This window comes from Doryrhamphus excisus, chromosome 18, assembly GCF_030265055.1.
Source record: "Doryrhamphus excisus isolate RoL2022-K1 chromosome 18, RoL_Dexc_1.0, whole genome shotgun sequence".
Classification (NCBI taxonomy): domain Eukaryota; kingdom Metazoa; phylum Chordata; class Actinopteri; order Syngnathiformes; family Syngnathidae; genus Doryrhamphus; species Doryrhamphus excisus.
The window spans coordinates 5968979-5989766 of record NC_080483.1 but is presented as its reverse complement, the minus strand read 5'-3'; the positions used below and the strand labels follow the sequence as shown (position 1 = coordinate 5989766).

Here is a 20788-nt window from a genome sequence, read left to right as displayed (position 1 = left end):
TATCCATATTCAACCGCAGAACATATTTAACATAACATATTTTGGAAAAACTGATAAGAGTGAAACATCAACAAATTAGAATCCAAATGTGACAAGGGACTACTGTGAAGAGGAATACTGACACTAACTCATGATTATACAAAGCTTTGATTTTCTTCTAGCCTTCGACAAAATAAAACAATATGGAAAAATATTTAAGCAACCCAATGCATCCTTTGATTTTTCAGGACTCAGCAGAAGAAAATCAACAAGTCAAATGTAAATAAACATCAAGTCAAATGTAAATAAACATCAAGTCAAATAAACATCAACAGGTCAATGTAAACATCAACAAGTCAAATGTAAACATCAAGTCATGTCAACATCAAGCCCAAAGGTGATGGAGCTCCAAGTGGTAAAAACAGGAAGACACTCCCTTCATGCTTTTCTTGATTCATTTTTATTACTCAGACATGAAATAGAAAACAAAATTACAACCAAGTCAAATCAGTGGTGAGGTGGAAAGGGGTTATGATGCCTTGAAGAACGTGTGAAGAAGTAATCAGGTATTTGTAGAACATGCGTACACGACATCAAGATAACAAATGAAAGGAGTACTTAGAAAAAGGTTAGCAGTGACTTTACGGTTAATCCCAAAGGTTTCAGCATGGGTGACAAAGAAATGTGGTCAGGTTTGCATAGTGTGTAGGAGTTGACGTCAGAATGACTTGGTAGCAACGTGGCCAGATGAGAGATGGGCAGTAAGCCCACCTCCTCTTTGCTCCTTGAATACGGTCATGCTGATGCATTATTATGTAATGGGGTTTCAGTATTTGCACCAGCGGACCACCTGGTCCACCATCCCTGTGTTAGTTTTATTCCCTGAATATGTCATACATACGTATATATATACTCTCTATAAAGATCTTTTTCTACACTTTTGCACCTCACAGCACACCTCTCTCATTCTGGAGTCACGCTAGCATTTTGCTGCAACATTAACCCCTTAAAGCCTGGGCTTCAGTGGCTGGCTAAGAATAATAAAAAGAAGATATATCCAAAATAAATAGGCTTTCTCTGCACCGACATGGATGGTGTTGGTCCCAAAAGTAAAAGGGGGGCCTTTGATGCTTGTTGTAGGTGTGGCCAAGTCGAAATATAAGTAGAAGCTGCTTATTCCATGACCTTTAAACTCAGCAGCAATGGCGGACTGGAAGAGTCCTCTCTTATGAATCCTACCTTGTTCCAAGAAAGGAAGCTTTTCTGCCTTGGCCATGAAGCGATTACGGCAGTGGGAATACCTGACACTAAATCATTCCATCCACATTTTCACCAATATTTTGCATTTTAAAGGCGACCTATGATGCTTTTCCCACTTTTTTGACCTATAAATGTAGTTAGAATGTTTTATTCTGTTATTAAACCAGAGTTTCAGATAATGAGGTTTGCACATTTGGAAGTGAGCCCTAAAAGAATTTGCATAACTGTTCCTTTGTGAGGTCACAGGCGCAAGCTTCCTTACGGGTGTGGCTGTAGGCACAAGACGCTCTCTGCCCATCCCCCAAGCTCTGCTTCTCTGTTTACGACACAAGTTCAGGTAGAAGTTATTGGAGTAAGAGGAAAATATTTTTTAATCTGTCAAGGCATCTCACGGGACTGTTTTTTGTGACCATGAACGTGAAACGGTTGCTGAAGCCAGAAGCAGCACGTTTGGACATGCTGTGCGTCCTGCTTCTCCTGCGCTCCACCGCCCTAAGTGCTACGTTACCAATCTGAGTTCATACACGGTAAGTCAGGGGTCTCCGCCCAGTAGCTTTTAACTTTTCAATTAGCTCTCCAAATACTTTATTCATTAATTATCAACTCCCATACCCACTATAATTGGAAGTGGGCTTCGTTCGTAGTTAGGAAGCACTTTGGCCATGTGACCAATCACAGCGGAGTGGGTGTGCCCACTTTTTAATAAATTAAAACAGCATTTTGGCGGGAAACACAATTCCAAGAAAATCCAGCTGGAATAGGTGCACATTGTGGAAGATCCAGAAAGCTGGTTATTGTGTATAGCTGCTTTATAGGAAACCAGGGTGGAAAAACGAGCATAGTAGGTCCCCTTTAAGGGCTGTGCTATTCCACTTAGCATCGATTTCACTTCGATGCTTCTTTGCAAACAGTTGCTTTTTTGACTCCCTTTTGTTTTTGCATTTTCAATCTCCACTTGGAACCCTGTGAACGTCCAATAGTGCAACATGTACGATCTTCACTCCTTCAAGCACTCTTACATTTGGATCAGGAGTGTATTTCTTCCTGGTAATCTTTGAGAAAGGAAAATGGGATAATGATGAGATCATAGTACATGCAGGCAAGATGATGTTGGAACGGGACATGGCGTAAACTTGATACCCACGTAAAAGGAGGAAATAGGAATGTACAAAAGATGGCAGAGAGCAAGGTAGAATGCACACATGCCTTTGCTACACTGAATCCAGTCAAGAGCATCAATATTAGCATCATCGACTCGTCCAAAACATTGGAATAATCATGTCTGGAATTGGTGCAACAGCGTGTCAGTCATTCCCATGAAGCCACTGTGATGAACGTACTCTGAGTGGCGGCCCGTATTGGCTTCTCTATTCAATCTCTACCTGCGTGCGATTGGCTGAGCGAGGCAACGGTGTACAGTACAGTAAAAGCGCTTTTGAGTGCTGTGAAGGTAGAAAGGCTGCTCATGTACACTTTGGAATTCTTTATGGCCTTAAACAGCAACAGCCCCCCCGTAACATAAACATGATGCTAGCCACAAGAGTGTCCCAAAATCCACTTGTGTTGGCTGTGAAGAAAGTGCAACATGAACCCTGCATCACATGACAGTACCGCAAAGCTCTTCTATCCTATGTACAGTCCATGGAAGTCACATTTGTACAATTCAAAACGGGAATTTACATGTATCCAAAATACAAAGAGGACTTTCCAAGTACAAGCCTCTTTTTTTATTTGCATCCTCGGCAGGATGGGCAACATCTTTTCAAGCCAAAGGAAAAGAAACATGGATTCCATAAAAGCCAAGAGAGGAATGTGGAACTTCATAAGGCAGGAAATACTATCTTACATATGAAGTATTAGGGCTTTTTTTCTTATCTTGGGACACGCAAGTTAACACACACATTACCAAGGCTGCATTCACACTTGTGGTTTGGAAAAAACAACTTACAGAGAGTCGAGTGGTTAGCGCGTAGACCTCACAGCTAGGAGGACCAGGGTTCAATTCCACCCTCGGCCATCTCTGTGTGGAGTTTGCATGTTCTCCCCGTGCATGCGTGGGTTTTCTCCGGGTACTCCGGTTTCCTCCCACATTCCAAAAACATGCTAGGTTAATTAGCGACTCCAAATTGTCTAAAGGTATGAATGTGAGTGTGAATGGTTGTTTGTCTATATGTGCCCTGTGATTGGCTGGCGACCAGTCCAGGGTGTACCTCGCCTCTCGCCCGAAGACAGCTGGGATAGGCTCCAGCACCCCCGCGACCATCATGAGGAAAAAGCGGTAGAAAATGAATGAATGAATGAATGAATGAACTTACAGAGATCATCTTTACCTTCATGAACAGATGGCAAAATATACTTAAGAAAGACTTGTGTTGTCATTCCTGCCTACTTTTGGATTCCTGTCATTTTAAGGCAGGTCTGCGTACGGGTCATATTGCTTGTTTGCTGGCACGATGGCGTCCGGCACACGCAACACAATAATAACCATTACCAGGTATGAGGAACCGCTTGTCTGCCAATGGCAATATCACCGTGCACTATTGGTCTAATAGTATATGTATGTAGAAGTTGTATTGCATATTGCAGTGTTGGTCTAATAGTATATGTATGTAGAAGTTGTATTGCATATTGCGGTATTGGCATGATAGTGAAGTGTTGCTTATGACCAGTAGGTGAGATGTCGCCTGATATTAGCTTGAGGAAAGAAGTGCTGCTTGTATCGGTATGGGTTGATATCAGTATCGGCAATGAATGGTGGACGGTATCAGTGACTTTGAAGCCAAACATGACGAGTGTGAATGCAGCGTCGAACAAGAAGCTTGTCTCGTGTTTTGCTTTTGGGTGACCGAGGGAAAGCACACGCACGTGTATGTGTGTGTGTGTGTGTGTGTGTACATAGATGAAATATCATGGCTATTAATGTAAAGGCAATAAGATGGAATTTCCAAAGTGGGTGTGTGTGATGGGCCCTTTACATAAGAAGTGCAATTACATAGATTATTTTCTTTTGGGGGGGGGGCTCCCGGCAGTTGCATTTTGCTGCTTGGGGCTGATTTGCATGTCAATCAAACACAGTGATTATTCAAACATGGCCGCCCAGCCTCTTACATGTTGTAGGCAACATAGATGGGATCCAGCTGGTCCGCCAAGAAAGAATCCCGAAGGTGCATGCGTTGCTTCTCCCCCCGGGAGTTGATGGGTATGACCCCGGGGTCCACAATGACCACCACGCCCACGATGAGGTGGTGCTCCTCCAGGACCACATTTGTTATCAGAGGCACCAGGTCCAGCGCATCCTGCTCTGACCCGCACAGCTCCGACACCACCACCAGAAGGTTGGTCCACGTAAACACCGCACTGCGAGCAACAAGAGCAAGACTTCCTCAAACATCTTTCTTTTGCCCCGCCGTGAATCACCACCTTATCGTGGTGGAGGGGTTTGAGTGATCCGAGGAGCTTTGTTAGCTTGCAAATAGCCCCTCGTGTTTAGGTAGAGAATGGCAAGCTAACAAATAGCCCCTCGTGTTTAGGTAGAGAATGGCAAGCTAACAAATAGCCCCTCATGTTTAGGTAGAGAATGGCAAGCTAACAAATAGCCCCTCATGTTTAGGTAGAGAATGGCAAGCTAACAAATAGCCCCTCGTGTTTAGGTAGAGAATGGCAAGCTAACAAATAGCCCCTCGTGTTTAGGTAGAGAATGGCAAGCTAACAAATAGCCCCTCGTGTTTAGGTAGAGAATGGCAAGCTAACAAATAGCCCCTTAGTGTTTAGGTAGAGAATGGCAAGCTAACAAATAGCCCCTTAGTGTTTAGGTAGAGAATGGCAAGCTAACAAATAGCCCCTCATGTTTAGGTAGAGAATGGCAAGCTAACAAATAGCCCCTTAGTGTTTAGGTAGAGAATGGCAAGCTAACAAATAGCCCCTCATGTTTAGGTAGAGAATGGCAAGCTAACAAATAGCCCCTTAGTGTTTAGGTAGAGAATGGCAAGCTAACAAATAGCCCTTCATGTTTAGGTAGAGAATGGCAAGCTATTTGTTAGCCATTCTCTACCATAAATATTTATATTTACAGTTCAGTCGTCACTGACCTAAAACTTAATCTGCTAGCGATACAGAGGCCCAAATACATCTACTTGTTGCGTGTGTCACCTTTCAGCGATACTGCGGTGTGCACGAGAGACTGAGGTCTCGATGTCAGTAGGGTGGTAGCGAAGGCCGCGTAGCTCCAGGGTCTCGTCCAGTGATCCCACCACAAAAAGAGCATCGTGCCGATCTGACAAAGTGGACATGATGACATGACTCGGGTACCAATTTACATTCAATGCCACAGTGCACTATGAAGTATACAAGCCAGGAGCATATATATATATATATGTATATATAAACAAAACCTGCTAAAGTACCTCCGCTGGCATCCAGCAGCTCGGTCCTCTTCACAAAGCCCAAGTACCCGGTTCTTGCCCATAACGTGTGCGGGTCTCCAAAGCTCAGCTTGGTGTTGAAGTGGTCGGCCTGAAGACCCTCCTCTCCGTAGATGGTGTAGTAACCGCTGGCATTGTGGGGGCTGTTGACCCAAATCTACCAGACAAAAGCTAATGTCGGGTCACCCGTCACTTGGACTACTACTTCAAAGCTCAGCTTGGACTACCTCTCCCAGATGAGAGTCCCCGAGCGGGCCTCTGGTCTCTGGGTTCACGATGATCACTCGAACGCCCGGCAAGATCTGAAAATACCAGAGACGTCAACTTCTTTCTTCAACCCATTTGTCAATGAACATATGTTCTTCTCAGCAGACATCTTATCTTACTAGAACGCTGCAGACTGAAGAGCTACCATGTCAATGAAGTGTGCAGAGGAAGATCCATGTTGGATGCGTGAACCACACAAGAAATTACCTTGCCAGACTCCATCAGCGGAAGACTCTGAGGAGCTCCTCTCTCCACCAGTCTCACCCTGAAACATCACACAGACACACTGGCTCTTTGGTGGACTGATACCTGTGATACAGGCATTGATATCATGGGCTATGTATTAGTAGTTGTTGGGGATGGTTCTTTGGTGGACTGATACCTGTGATACAGGCATTGATATCATGGGCTATGTATTAGTAGTTGTTGGGGATGGTTCTTTGGTGGACTGATACCTATGATACAGGCAGTGATATCATGGGCTATGTATTAGTAGTTGTTGGGGATGGTTCTTTGGTGGACTGATACCTGTGATACAGGCAGCGATATCATGGGCTATGTATTAGTAGTTGTTGGGGATGGTTCTTTGGTGGACTGATACCTGTGATACAGGCAGTGATATCATGGGCTATGTATTAGTAGCTGCTGGGGATGGTTCTTTGGTGGACTGATACTTGTGATACAGGCAGTGATATCATGGGCTATGTATTTGTAGTCGTTGGGGACGGTTCTTTGGTGGACTGATACCTGTGATACAGGCAGTGATATCATATGCTATGTATTAGTAGCTGCTGGTGAGCTACATACATACAATACATTTTAATGCTGATAAAAATGAAGCTCTTGTCAATCAAATAATACAACTAAACCAGAGTATTTATCCATTGGAACCCAACCCATCTTAAGATGTCTACCAAAGCATCTCTGTAGTGTTGGTATTGATGGACCTTACACATTTGTATAAAGTCAACAGGAGAGGGGCAAGGGTAGAGAGCAGAAGGTGTGGTGGTGTTACCTGTCATGGCGGAGGGACTTCATGTCCACATAGACCGTACATGGATCAGGACCAGTGGTACCCTACAACATCACAAAAACAACGTCCATCATGCTTCTCCTGGATACCACCAATATTTCTCTCACCTTTCTAATATCTTCTCTCACATTCACTAATGCTTCTTTTCACCTCAACGCAAATTATTCTGTCTTGTTCCAGGCCAAGATATGGTTATTTCTTTTATGTACATTCATTCATTTTCTACCACTTATCTTTCCAAGGTTTGCGGGGAGATCATGCAAACTCCACACAGAGATGGTGTGGAGTAGCTGTAGCTGTGAGGCCTGCGTGCTAACCACTTGGCTAATTCATTTTCTACCACTTATCCTCACAAGTGTCGCAGGGGTGCTGGAGCTAATCCCAGCTGTCTTCGGGGCGTGAGGCGGGGTACACCTTGGACTGGTGGCCAGCCAATCACAGGGCACATATAGACAAACAACCATTCACACTCACATTCATACCTATGGACAATGTGGAGTCACCAATTAACCTAGCATGTTTTTGGAATGTGGGAGGAAACCAGAGTACCCAGAGAAAACCCACGCATGCACGGGGAGAACATGCAAACTCCACACAGAGATGGCCGAGGGTGGAATCGAACTCCTAGCTGTGTGGCCTGCGCGCTAAGCACTCCGCCGTGCAGCCCGGTTATACATTATATTATACAGGGTCAGGCAAAATGATCTGACACATTTGTAGGTTACAATATAGTACATAAGTACATATAATGCCTTTCTGTTGAATTATGTTTTAAAAACTAAATCAGTTCTGGCGGTGCAAAGTTGGCCGGTTGATTTTCGTTTCAATGCAGATCCAGTAGCTCTGAAGTTATAACCCATAACAAGATCGGGTTTCAAACTGGTACGGGATCATGTCTACCAAGATTGAAGTGCAAACAGAAGGCTCGTTGTGTTGCAGTTACAGATTTGTTTGTTTTGATAAATGTTCCAATCTGATGGCAGGTGAAAGAAACCTGCGGGACAATATCGCATGGACCATACTGGTAAGAAAGTTCTCTTCACTTTTTTTATACAAAAAATGTGTAGGGGGCGCTACAGAGAGAGTTTGGAAGGTCTGTGTTTGGGAACACTTCTTTTCAGCTTCTTTTCATGGTTCATAATCATGTGATCTTATATTATGGTGACAGCATGTTACAAAATACAAAGGTATAAGGTCTGTGGGATTTCTTTGGACGCTCCATTTGGGGAGAATAACGTATGAGAACAATAAATCCTAATAAATAACTCATAGAAGGGACTGCATGAAAAAAAATCTTGTGAGATAACATGGAGCAGACATACCTGCAGGCAAACAGCCAGGTTGACCCGAGAGCCAAAAGCGGTGCTGACAGCTCGGGTTGACAAGCCCAGATCCTTAAAGAGCTTGGAGAAAGAATGTGTGAGGGACAGGCGAGGGCGCTCCTCTGCGATCACCACGCAGCTTCGCACACACGACAGGTTGACACCACGGGCCTACAACAACAAAAAAAAAAGAATAAACAGGCAGGGAATCAAAAAGTCGTGGTCCTCGGTGACACGGATGTCAGCCTGCACCTTGAGCAACTCTGTTTGCATGCCCAGTCCTTTGGTGCAGAACTCCATGACGGAATAGGAGCAAAAGGTGTCTCTGACGCGGTACTGACTGAGCGTGCTCAGCCACAAAGACAAGCAGCTCTCCAGCTCAAAGGGAGGGATCAGGATGGATTGATGACCTGAGTAGACACTGCAGCACAACACAGCATGAGAGGAAAACCATTCCATTGCACCTTGGGTGTCAACTCAGATGGCAAATGTGTGGAGATGAGGCTTTCTATGATGGGAAGCTGCTTCAGCATGAAGCACCCTAGAAGCTGAGAACCTCAGCTGGGAGTGTGTAGGCTCAGTTGGTTGTACCTAGCGAGGCACCACAAGACAAAGCCCAGACCGCAGTAGGGGTCCAGGCAGATGGCGATTTGGCGAGAAGAGTAAAGCTCACACTGCAGCTTTATGGAGCGACACAGCGCGCTGACCGCTGCATGCGAGATCTGAACACACAGACACAACAGAACATCAGACCATCAACAACATCAACTTGTGGCTTTGGCTTGGATCGACTCAAACTCATCCAAGTCCAAGACTCGTCTCACCTTGACTCCAGTGAGCATGCCCGTAGTGGACACGCTGAAATCCAGATAGGCAATCATCTCCGCTGTGGGCGGCTTATAGATCTGAGGAGGCCGACGGCGAGGAAGGTCATCTGCAAACCACAGCGGTGGTATGGTCAACAAGAGTTCATCAATAGTAGAAGGTGTCAAAGGGGAGACGGCATGCGGCTCACCGGTGTCTATGATTGTCGGCCATGTTTTAATGTTCACTGATGCGGCGGCCTCTTTGGAGCGAAGAATCCGCATCAGGTTCTGAGTTGTGAGGATGCACGCAGCTTTACTGACCTGGTGAGCACCAAAAATGTTACATGTGAGAACTGAACTGATCCGTCCTGGGGACGCTAGAAGATTGCTCGCCGCAGATACATTTGGACTGCCACCAAAAGTACTAGCACTAGCACTAGCTAATTTGGCACAAAGCTTAACCCTTGCCTATGAACACATGATAACAGGACCATGTGTGTAGCTGGCAGTATCAGCTCCACGCAGTACACGGCCTTGTGGTTCTACTTCTAAACCTCTAGACTTTCTAAATACACTAACGTGATTAGAGCCCTGTAGACATGATGTAACAGCCTAACATGTACTCCTTCCTGATCCTATCCATCCTGGTCACTCCCAATGAGAACCTCAGCATCCTCATCTCTGCTACCTCCAGTTCTGTTCCCTGTCTTTTCCTCAATGGCACTATCTCTAGACCAGGGGTCTCAAACTCGCGGCCCGCGGGCCAAATGCGGCCTGCGAGACGCTAGCTTGATACCAAAGTTTAATGTTGAAATGACAGCTTAAAGCTGTGTGCACACCGGACACAATTAACATGATTTTGCCCCGCCCATACTGTTACCCTACCCTGTTACCCCGCCCTGTTTTGCTTTGGATTAGCAATGAAGCTAAAGGCTTATGACGCCGGATACAAATAAATGCAGGAAATGATTTGGAATAAAACGGAAAATACACGTCAAAGATAAAGCATCTCATCAAACATGTTGTTAAAGTTGTTAAAGTTACGACTTAATTGGGTAAAATTATTAAGTTTCATTAATGTTCATGTTAAAGGTTAAATAACTGTTAATACTGTACATTTGAATCTGAAAAAAAATAATTTCTCTACCAACTGTATGTGGTTTCTTACGTTTTTCTTATTTGCTGTTTGTTTTTAGCACAAAGGAAGAACATTGCAACAACAAGGATACAAAAATGCAAGCTTGCAGAACAGAACAGAACGGCGCAGAGTGACGCGTGAGTGACTTCATCATTTCTTCTGTCCGACCTGGAGGTTGATAATTCGAATAGAAAGGAAGCTTTGAGTGTTTCAAGAAGAGAGAAATGTGAGAAGGACCTAGAACGTATCACCATGACCTTGGCTACGTGGCGGATTTCAGTCATTGCGGACTATTTTGGGAACTCTACCCCCCACGATGAACGAGGGAAGACTTTATATACTGTAAACAGTCTTCTTTGGCATATTCATGATATTCATTCAGCAGCAACGTACATCAATGATCATACGGACAGTGGGCAGGGTGGCTGCCAGGTTCTGAGGGTGCGGAGGTCTGACGTTGACGGGAACGACGCCGGCGTAGAGGCAGCCGTAAAAAGAGGCGATCAAGTCAATCCCTGGAGGAGACAAAGAAAGACAAGCCATCAACATCTCGCATGACGGGAGGGAAGAGAATGGCAGGAAAGCAGCAGAAGGTACCAGGAGGATAAAGCAACACCACGTTCTCGCCCGTGTTGATGCTGCCTTTCTCCATGAGTGCCGCACCGATCTTCTCAGCTCGCTTGTGAAGCTGAACGCAGGTTGCCGTGCTCACAGCCACACCCTGCAAGATAGCACAAAGACACGCAGCGCATGGAAAACCTTTCGTCTATCGGGAGTCCTAGGACCTACCTTGGCATTCAGAAGCACAAAGAGAAGATGGTCAGGGTCTGTCTGCGCCCTCCACTGAAGAGCCTCCGTCAAATACTGATGCTGGAGGGAGAAAAAGCAGAGCATTGACCTGCCGCAACAACTGCAAATGAAGTCAACATCACCACATGAAGAAAATGATGGCAAGAAGCAGCAAATATCAACAAGAAGAAAGCCCTGCTCTTCAAAATAGCAATCACTGACAATACGCAACATAATGAAATGCACCAACGACACCAAAATAAAAGCACAACACAGCACTGGTTTGAGCATGGCAAAAATAAAAGCAGGTGAGAGGAAGATGCTGGGAGGGGGCTGTGGTCCTTACCATGACGGTGGGCCACATACACAGCTACGTCCAAAGAGGAAACAAAGAGAGAGAGCAGCTTTTTCACACCCTTCCTGACCTCTGGAGCATCACAACACCACATCAACATACCTCCTCATGCCCCATCGTCTAGTCATGTGACATCATACATCCTTGCCTCATCACGTAACAGCTCCTAATACCATGCTCAAGGCGTGGTCTAATAACTTCTTACCTCCTCCAACATGCAGCTGCTCCACTTTGGGGGACGAAATGCAACAATGTGGTGCATTTCCTTGCATTTTCCTTGATATAAGCAGAAAAAATCCTTGCTTCATCTGCGTGTTCATGAAACAATGAACAAAACACCCCAGCCAACCCAACCTTGGTCCCACCACACCGTAGTTGACTCCAGCCAACCCAACCTTGGTCCCACCACACCGTAGTTGACTCCAGCCAACCCAACCTTGGTCCCACCACACCGTAGTTGACTCCAGCCAACCCAACCTTGGTCCCACCACACCGTAGTTGACTCCAGCCAACCCAACCTTGGTCCCACCACACCGTAGTTGACTCCAGCCAACCCAACCTTGGTCCCACCACACCGTAGTTGACTCCAGCCAACCCAACCTTGGTCCCACCACACCGTAGTTGACTCCAGCCAACCCAACATTGGTCCCACCACACCATAGTTGACTCCAGCCAACCCAACCTTGGTCCCACCACACCGTAGTTGACTCCAGCCAACCCAACATTGGTCCCACCACACCATAGTTGACTCCAGCCAACCCATCCTTGGCCACACCATAGTTGACTCCAGCCAACCCATCCTTGGCCACACCATAGTTGACTCCAGCCAACCCATCCTTGGCCACACCATAGTTGACTCCAGCCAACCCATCCTTGGCCACACCATAGTTGACTCCAGCCAACCCATCCTTGTTCCAACAACACCGTAGTTGACTCCAGCCAACCCATCCTTGATTCCACCACACCGTAGTTGACTCCAGCCAACCCATCCTTGGCCACACCATAGTTGACTCCAGCCAACCCATCCTTGATCCCACCACACCGTAGTTGACTCCAGCCAACCCAACCTCGGTCCCACCACACCATAGTTGACTCCAGCCAACCCATCCTTGTTCCAACAACACCATAATTGGCTGCAGCCAACCCAACCTTGGTCCCACCACACCATAGTTCACTCCAGCCAACCCATCCTTGGCGACACCATAGTTGACTTCAGCCAACCAATCCTTGTTCAAACAACACCATAGTTGACTCCAGCCAACCCATCCTTGGAAAGAAGCTGACATGCTTCATGTTGTTTTTCTAATATTTCAATGCTTTATGACAAAATGCACCACATTGTTGCATTTTGTCCCTCTCAAACTGCATGTTGGAGGAGATAAGAAGTTATAAGACCATGCCTTGAAGACTTGTATTATAAATGTAGTGTTATTGCATAATGAGGAATGGAATATATATACCCCCATCTCTGATGGAGATATATGGGATACCAATATGAGATGGAATACATTACAGAGTTCCCTGGCTTTATTGTAGTGGATTTTTGTGGATTCTATCTTTTTTGGTTTTTTAAATGACAGCATGTGGTGAACGCTAACCTATACTTGTAGTTAGAATGTTGTATTCTCGTGTTAAACCACGCCAAAGTTTCAGATAATGACGTTTGGCCATTTGGAAGTGAGCCTTGAAAGAAGTTTAGGATGGTTTAAAATACTCGGTTTCAAAAAGCGTGGTTAAACTCCCCCTCTGTGACATTACAGAGGGCCGGACTTCCTTATATATAAACTATGTTTTATTTTGATTATAATCAGAATCAACAATCCCTTAATTATTCAAGGATGTTGACAGATCTTGGTACAACTAATAGTGGAGCTGCACGTACGTGGTACTCAGCATGAGCGTGTATGCGTCACTGCTTTCCGTGTTCTTGCTTTTGGATAGTTTGAGGTTGGCATTGGGTCTGTCCAGCACAGATAACTAAACATATCATTACTAGAAACTGGGGCTGTCAAAGTTACCGCGTTAATAACGCGTTAACGGAAGTTTCCTTTAATGGCGGCAATTTTGGCTGCAATTTTTTTGAGACGCGATTGTGTGCTCTTCCTGTTTGACCCTCGACCTCCACTATAGTTTAATTGAAGCACTGTTGGTAACTCTGTTGGATAGCTGGAACAAATATTGATGGGAAATGGAGAAAGAAAAGAGTATTTAGATTGGTAAAGTTAGCTTCAAAGCCCTGGCAGATGGCTCTTGTAGCAAGACCAAAGTTATTTGGATCTAGTGTCACTGTGTTTGACTTATCACGGATTACATGGCCTGCCAGAGACTGGAGCAGTGCAGGTATTGTTTTTATTGTCATATACAGTGCTACCTTGGCATAAGAGTGGCCCAACTAACCAGTGCTTTTCACATTTTTACATCTCTCTGATGATTTTGGCATTGAACTGCCATCTAAATTCGAGTTCCAGCTGCTATTGACGGGCTATCAATGTGATGACCGTGGCTGAAGTCCAGTGTTTTGCTAGCATTAGCCATTTAGCATGGAACTACCACAATGATGCACATTAGCACTCCAAGTCATCAAATGTTACCTTTATGGGTTCCCACATAGTATCAGCATTCGGGCGCAAGTATGAGGTGAAAGAAAAAGGGGGAAAATACATCTAAATACATCCATACAGCCCTCTTTGCATCGGAGACCTGTAGATGGTGCGTTCAATGGACATCAAAAAAGTAGGACAAATTGCAGCTCACATTACACATTCATTCATGCATTCATATTCTACCGCTTATCCTCTCGGGAGTGCTGGGGAGAGGCGGGGTACACCCTGGACTGGTGGCCAGCCAATCACAGGGCACATATAGACAAACAACCATTCACACTCACATTCATACCTATGGACAATTTGGAGTCGCCAATTAACCTGAACATGCAAACTCCACACAGAGATGGCCGAGGGTGGAATCGAACTCGGGTCTCCTAGCTGTGTGGCCTGCGCACTTCAAATCTTTAATAATAATCCTTTCTGAATGTTCCTAAATAGGTTTTTTTTTTTACTAACCAACATTTAAAATTGAAAACAAGTATCATAAATAAACAAATCTAATAAACAGTAGAATCTCGCCCTCACTGGGTACATGACATTAGATAATTGCGAAGCACTGGTTTAGCGGGTGTTACCTTCCGAACAAGATCCTGGTCCTCAATCACGCCAAGCTCTCTGCCAGCCGCCTGGGCGATCCTCTTCCCTGCCACCAGGTTTCCCACCATCACTGACGCGGGGCCAACGCCAACTAGAGGAAACAGGAAGTACAGATGATGAAGAAAGAATATCCCAAATCTGGCAAACCTCCTGCTGGTGAATGTGCCTTTGTTTACTGCTGCTCGGCTTCAAAGAGCAATACATTATACAACAATATTGATTTGAAATGTATAATAAGGGTCAAAACACATATGATTTCATCACTTTTTTGTATTTTTAAAAAATATTTTTCTGAATGAATATTTTTCTACCTCATGTCTATATTTTGTGGGTTTTCTCCGGGTTCTCCGGTTTCCTCCCACATTCCAAAAACATGCTAGGTTAATTGGCGACTCCAAATTGTCCATAGGTATGAATGTGAGTGTGAATGGTTGTTTGTCTATATGTGCCCTGTGATTGGCTAGCGACCAGTCCAGGGTGTACCCCGCCTCTCGCCCATAGACAGCTGGGATAGGCTTGTGCTTATTCATGCTTTAACTTTGACAGCTCTAATATACACTGGATATATTCAAGATAACAGTTGCTAACAAGGTTTTTGGACAATCCAAAATATCACACACACACACACATAACGTACCTGGCTGCTTCTGGCGAGGTTTGGGCAGGTTGGTGACACAGGTGTGGGGGCACATGAGAATGTTGCAGGGGTGCAGGCTGCCCTCTAAGAAGAACTGCTTGGTGTCGGAGATGTGGATGCCCCCCAGAGGGGTTTTTGGTAACGTGTTGGCCGGGACCAGAGCGAGGCAATAGAGGCCCGCCTGGTGGATGCTATCGATGGCCTGCAGAAAGCAAGCAGGTGGACGGACGGTGACCAAGACAGTACGCAGCATGCTTGGACGTGGCTGACGAACGACTATTTCTCACCCGGGATGGAAAGGAAAAGCTGGTACCTGAAGCACGCGGCTCATCCACTGGAAGCTGTCCTCCTCGCTAGCGTCTGGCCTCTGCTCGGCTACGATCACGACTCTCTCGTCGTAGAACACGGTGACTGAAAACACGGCGATCCTGACACACACACACACACATACAGACAGGAATCACTGAAAAGGCATTCCCAATATGGACTCATTGACAGCATAGAACTGGTTTACGGTAGTCCAACAGTGGTCTCTAGCCTGTTAACCTCTAGCATGCTGGTCTTTATCCTGCTTTGATTCCATCTGCCATTTTATAATTCATGAGTATGATGATTTGAACTGTGCTCACCTCCCACGGTACACAGTCTTGACCGGTTCCACAGCTAGTGCAGTGGCCACCAGGTCGTCTGCATTGTGTCTCCGTCCGCTCACCTGCAGGAGACCCTCTATCTTTCCCACAACAAAGATCAGACTGCCCTGTGTAGGCACCGTAGTGGTGTTATTACGAGCATAGGAAAAACGCTAGCACGGATGTGATCAAACTATACGTCATTTATCTTACCGGACCAACAAAACCCAACAGTCCTGAACGCACAAACGGGATCTCTCCGATGGGGACTCCGTTAGCGTTGACCGGTATCACCTGAGCACAAAAATGGCAGAAATGAAGGAAGTGCAGCAGGCGGGAGGAAGTTCGCTTCCATACCTCAAAGGTGTTTTTGGTGACACCGGGCAGGCCGTAGTACATGGTGCCTCCGGCTCGGGAGTTGATGATGATCTCGCCGATCTCATCTGTTTTACACAGCTGGGGAGGCCCGTCTGGTTTTACAATACACATCAGAGCTGCAGACACACACAAGAGTAATGATTATGATATTTGTGTACTTTCCTTCAAATGACTCTCTGGGCTCCACCCTCACCTCCTGGCATGACATGCCCCACGTCCTGCACAGTGAGGGCCGAGTTCTTGTCTTCTGTGTTGACTCTGATGACACCGTGGCTCAGCCCACCAAGGGAAAGGACGGCACGGGCAGGAAGTGGCGCCCCCGGTAATCCAGGCCTACAATTTGCCAGATAGTCAATCGTCTGCAGATGTATTTTGAATGTTCAAAACATCGCATGTGTTCCTGGAGATACCAGACATGAGATCGTCTTCCTCCACTTTTGAAGGAGGCCTCAAACACCTCAGAAAGAAAAACCTCCTTCCTCGTAAAGAAAACACCACCTTTGACCCCAATAACAATAATAATCAATGCAGGCTTCGCTACACATCTTAAAATACAGCTTTGAGCTCTGCCAACTATCCATCAGTCAGCTACAGACGTGGCAACACTTTGTTTTCTTTCAGCAAGGAGGCTAACCAAGCATGAGCTTAGCATTGTAGCTCACGTATACTCGCGTTTCCAACATTTGTGTCCTCCTGTCCAACTGCTTAATGTTAGCTTGTTGTACGCTAATCCCTCCTTTAAATGGGGAGAGTGTGATAAGTCAATCTCCGGCATGTAGGATTCTAGTTTGAGCATAAAAAAGATATTTGACGCCTTCTAAATGCACTTTTGAAATGATTAAAGCCCCCTTGACATGAAATAACACCCCTATAGTCACCCAATATTGTAGACATCATAAAAGAAAATAAGACATAATACAGACTCTCACGGGCGGCATGGCGGTCTAGTGGTTAGCGCGTAGACCTCACAGCTAGGAGACCAGGGTTCAATTCCACCCTCGGCCATCTCTGTGTGGAGTTTGCATGTTCTCCCCGTGCATGCGTGGGTTTTCTCCGGGTACTCCGGTTTCCTCCCACATTCCAAAAACATGCTAGGTTAATTGGCGACTCCAAATTGTCCATAGGTATGAATGTGAGTGTGAATGGTTGTTTGTCTATATGTGCCCTGTGATTGGCTGGCCACCAGTCCAGGGTGTACCCCGCCTTTCTCAAGAGCCTCTCTCTGAACCGTTCTCCAAAAACCTGAATCATGGAATTGATCAACTGGTCTCTCCACGCAATTGACACGATCTTCTCGACGAGTTGTGGGAAGTGGAAGGTCATGTGCCTGGCGATTCTTTTCCGTGGAGGACATCGAAGACGTCTACCTATTCGGCATCCGCACCACGGCTAACCAGGGTCGCGTTGTAAAAACAACTTCTCCAAAGAGATTCCTGCAGCGGGACGCTCTGACCCTCCACTATTTCTTCACGGACAACCTGTTGCTTCTCTTCTTTTTTTTTTTTAACAGTGCTCCTTTATTTCGGAGTCTAGTTTGGAGTTGTTGTTTTGTTCCCTCCCCTCTACTAGTGTCCCCCCCACCCCCGTCATTGCCCCCTTCAATCATAACATAGTATGTTGTATATGTATGGACGGATGATTGCACAATTTTGCTTGTACTTCTACACGAATAAAGGCTCGTTCAAAAACTGCTGAAAAAGAGTCAATGAGACACACCTGCGTATGGCCACCGTCATGGCCTCAGGGGACGTGGCACAGGGACAGATGACCTCAGGCTTCAGCCCGTGAGACTGGAAGACGTTGAGGAAGGCATCGCAGGAGGAAACAGACCCTGGAAAGAAAGACAGAAAGAAAGACATGGGGCGGGGCTGGAAAGGAAGACGTCCAAGGATGACTCACAGGGGTTGGCGCCATCGGCAACAATCAGCATCCGTAAAGACACTAGGCTGATGTCTCTCTGCTCCCGGTGGGCCATCATGGCCCAGTGCAGGTCCCGGCACTTCACCAAAGCCAAGCGAGCTGTAAGACAAAAATAGCCATCATTTCACATGCAGCATTTCCTGCAAGCTGACAAACTGCAAACTACAGTATGCCCTGAAGGTCACTTGGATACTTTCAATTTATTCATTCATTTATTTTCTACCGCTTATCCTCACGAGGGTCGCGGGGGGTGCTGGAGCCTATCCCAGCTGTCTTAGGGCGAGAGGTGGGTACACCCTGGACTGGTCGCCAGCCAATCACAGGGCACATATAGACAAACAAACATTCCCACCCACATTCATACCTATGGACAATTTGTGGCCAATGAAGCTAACATGTTTTTGGAATGTGGGAGGAAACCGGAGTACCCGGAGAAAACCCACGCATGCACGGGGAGAACATGCAAACTCCACACAGAGATGACCGTGTCGCCCATTTACTGTACATTTCTAGATAACAATTTCCATACATGTATCACAAAAAACGCTAAACTGGAGCAAGAAAAGTACGTTTTTAGTAGCATGCAGTCACGTGTCGTGAGGTCATGAATGAATTCTTTAGCATGTCTTAGCTTGTGTTGGGTTTTCTATGCAGGCACACATTGTATCATCTCCTCACAACTTTTGGTGCTACTAAGGAATCCCTGTAGAACTGCTGGTAGCAGTTTGGTCTCCTGGCACTTTATCCTACGCCACCTCCTCTGTTGAGCGTATTTTTATTTTGTAGGAGAATATTTGCCAGGATGGGGCGGCACGGCGGTCTAGTGGTTAGCGCGCAGACCTCACAGCTAGGAGACCAGGGTTCAATTCCACCCTCGGCCATCTCTGTGTGGAGTTTGCATGTTCTCCCCGTGCATGCGTGGGTTTTCTCCAGGGTACTCCGGTTTCCTCCCACATTCCAAAAACATGCTAGGTTAATTGGCAACTCCAAATTGTCCATAGGTATGAATGTGAGTGTGAATGGTTGTTTGTCTATATGTGCCCTGTGATTGGCTGGCCACCAGTCCAGGGTATACCCTGCCTCTCGCCCAAAGACAGCTGGGATAGGCTCCAGCACCCCCGCGACCCTTGTGAGGAAAAGCGGTAGAAAATGAATGAATGAATGAATATTTGCCAGGCCTGCCGCCTTGTCCTTTTTATCCAAGCCGTATGCTTGGCCTTCACTTGTCTTTTCTCTGCTCTCCCTTCTCATCTAAATAAAGACTCCTGTTTGCCCACATTCCACCTTCACGGAACACAACGCTGTATCAAACATTGTCTTTGGAAAATATATGGTTTTGAATGGCTTCCAACCTGCGCATCTCCATTGAAATCAAAGCGTCCATCACAGAGCGATGGTGTTCAGAAAAAGATGGCCCCCCCATGGGGGTTTTACCTTTGTGAACATGGACCCTCTGCACCCAGGAGAGAGGGCAGGCCTTCATGACGGCGTAGGGGACACTGACAGTGTGGATCCTGTTCATCACAGCCTGCAAGCAAACACACCCATAGTGTTGTGTGGAAAGCTCTGCTTGATGATGACATGACAAGACTCACCGTGAGAACGCCGTGCCACAGACCCATGTCCTTCTTGAAGTCCAGAACGTTGACTAACGTTTCCCCTGCAAGCACCACAAAACACCACATCAGACCTACTGAGGTTACCGTGAAGCAAAGTCATGTGGAAAGCGGAGCTGTCTTCACCCTCGCAGTAGCTGCATGCCTGAGTCAGCGCCTGGCAGTGGGTCAGCATGGCGACTTTGGACACAGCCACGCCCACCACGGTGCCCTCCTTGTTGGCCTTGTACTGCGCAAACACAAAGGTCAGCTTGAATCATTAAAGTTGCTACAACCAATCAGCATCTGTTAAGCCACTTCAGAACGCGTCCACGGCCAAACACGGACAGCCCTGACTCAATCCCGGCTTTGTCACCTCGATGTACGCCGGGTCAGTGTTGGCCGTGGGGATGTGCGGCTGCCAGTCTTTGGAAGGCTTGGTCAGGTATTTGGAGTCTGTAATCACCCACTTCATCCGAGGCCATCCTGGAAGACAAATGTGAGGGTAAATAATCCCATCAAGCTGAGCTCACGGATCACCGACTCATCGACTGTTGTTTCATGTTCGCTACTTTGTGGTGAAAACAAAACATTCCACTAAAAGCTGATGGTTCATTTCCCTTCTCAGACTTTGAACTGACCTTTGAACTGCATGATTTCTCCAGTTGGGGTCTTCGGCAGACCCTTCAGACATATCTCGCTGGTCAGCGCCAGGCCCACACCACAGCTCCCGAGGAGGAAGCCCACCTGGCTGATTCCCGCGTCCTGCGTAACCAGCAGCATTCAAAATGTTTTGTTTCATGATGACGCAGGAATAAAACCACTGAGCGAGTCCCACGCCGCACCTTACGAGACAGCGGCACCTCGATGGGCACGGGGATGACCTCGGCCAGGAGGCAGCCGTAGAAGGCAACCCAGAACATCCCCGGGTCACTGTTGGGGTACACCAGCGCCACCTACACACATTGAAGCAAGCATTGTGTTCTGTGACTACACAGTCCATAAAAAACAGTCAACGTGCACGCTGCCTTCTGATTGGCTAGGACACCTGTGGCC

The 20788-nt window shown here is 46.4% G+C and overlaps 1 protein-coding gene across 4 annotated transcripts in view; it reads right to left on the bottom strand.

The window, feature by feature from the left end:
• Nucleotides 1-420: 420 nt before the first annotated feature.
• Nucleotides 421-20788, bottom strand: part of dip2bb (disco-interacting protein 2 homolog Bb) — a 41160-nt gene continuing 20792 nt past the window's right edge. For 2 of the 4 annotated variants that reach the window (XM_058054347.1, XM_058054348.1), the window contains 30 exons: nt 20578-20688; nt 20374-20497; nt 20109-20218; nt 19880-19982; nt 19733-19797; nt 19572-19665; nt 18117-18236; nt 17934-18048; nt 16411-16550; nt 16197-16333; nt 16053-16133; nt 15840-15967; nt 15524-15638; nt 15211-15412; nt 14552-14664; nt 11362-11385; nt 11016-11096; nt 10824-10947; nt 10620-10741; nt 9298-9409; nt 9107-9216; nt 8874-9004; nt 8535-8703; nt 8283-8453; nt 6943-7004; nt 6135-6192; nt 5888-5962; nt 5643-5817; nt 5389-5512; nt 421-4596 (listed from right to left, as the gene is read on the bottom strand). In XM_058054347.1, coding sequence (XP_057910330.1) covers nt 4344-4596; nt 5389-5512; nt 5643-5817; nt 5888-5962; nt 6135-6192; nt 6943-7004; nt 8283-8453; nt 8535-8703; nt 8874-9004; nt 9107-9216; nt 9298-9409; nt 10620-10741; nt 10824-10947; nt 11016-11096; nt 11362-11385; nt 14552-14664; nt 15211-15412; nt 15524-15638; nt 15840-15967; nt 16053-16133; nt 16197-16333; nt 16411-16550; nt 17934-18048; nt 18117-18236; nt 19572-19665; nt 19733-19797; nt 19880-19982; nt 20109-20218; nt 20374-20497; nt 20578-20688 — 3549 coding nt within the window. In that variant the 3' untranslated portion in view covers nt 421-4343. The remainder of the gene's footprint in view (nt 4597-5388; nt 5513-5642; nt 5818-5887; nt 5963-6134; nt 6193-6942; nt 7005-8282; nt 8454-8534; nt 8704-8873; nt 9005-9106; nt 9217-9297; nt 9410-10619; nt 10742-10823; nt 10948-11015; nt 11097-11361; nt 11386-14551; nt 14665-15210; nt 15413-15523; nt 15639-15839; nt 15968-16052; nt 16134-16196; nt 16334-16410; nt 16551-17933; nt 18049-18116; nt 18237-19571; nt 19666-19732; nt 19798-19879; nt 19983-20108; nt 20219-20373; nt 20498-20577; nt 20689-20788) is intronic. The other 2 variants (XM_058054349.1, XM_058054350.1) reach the window with 1 other exon arrangement.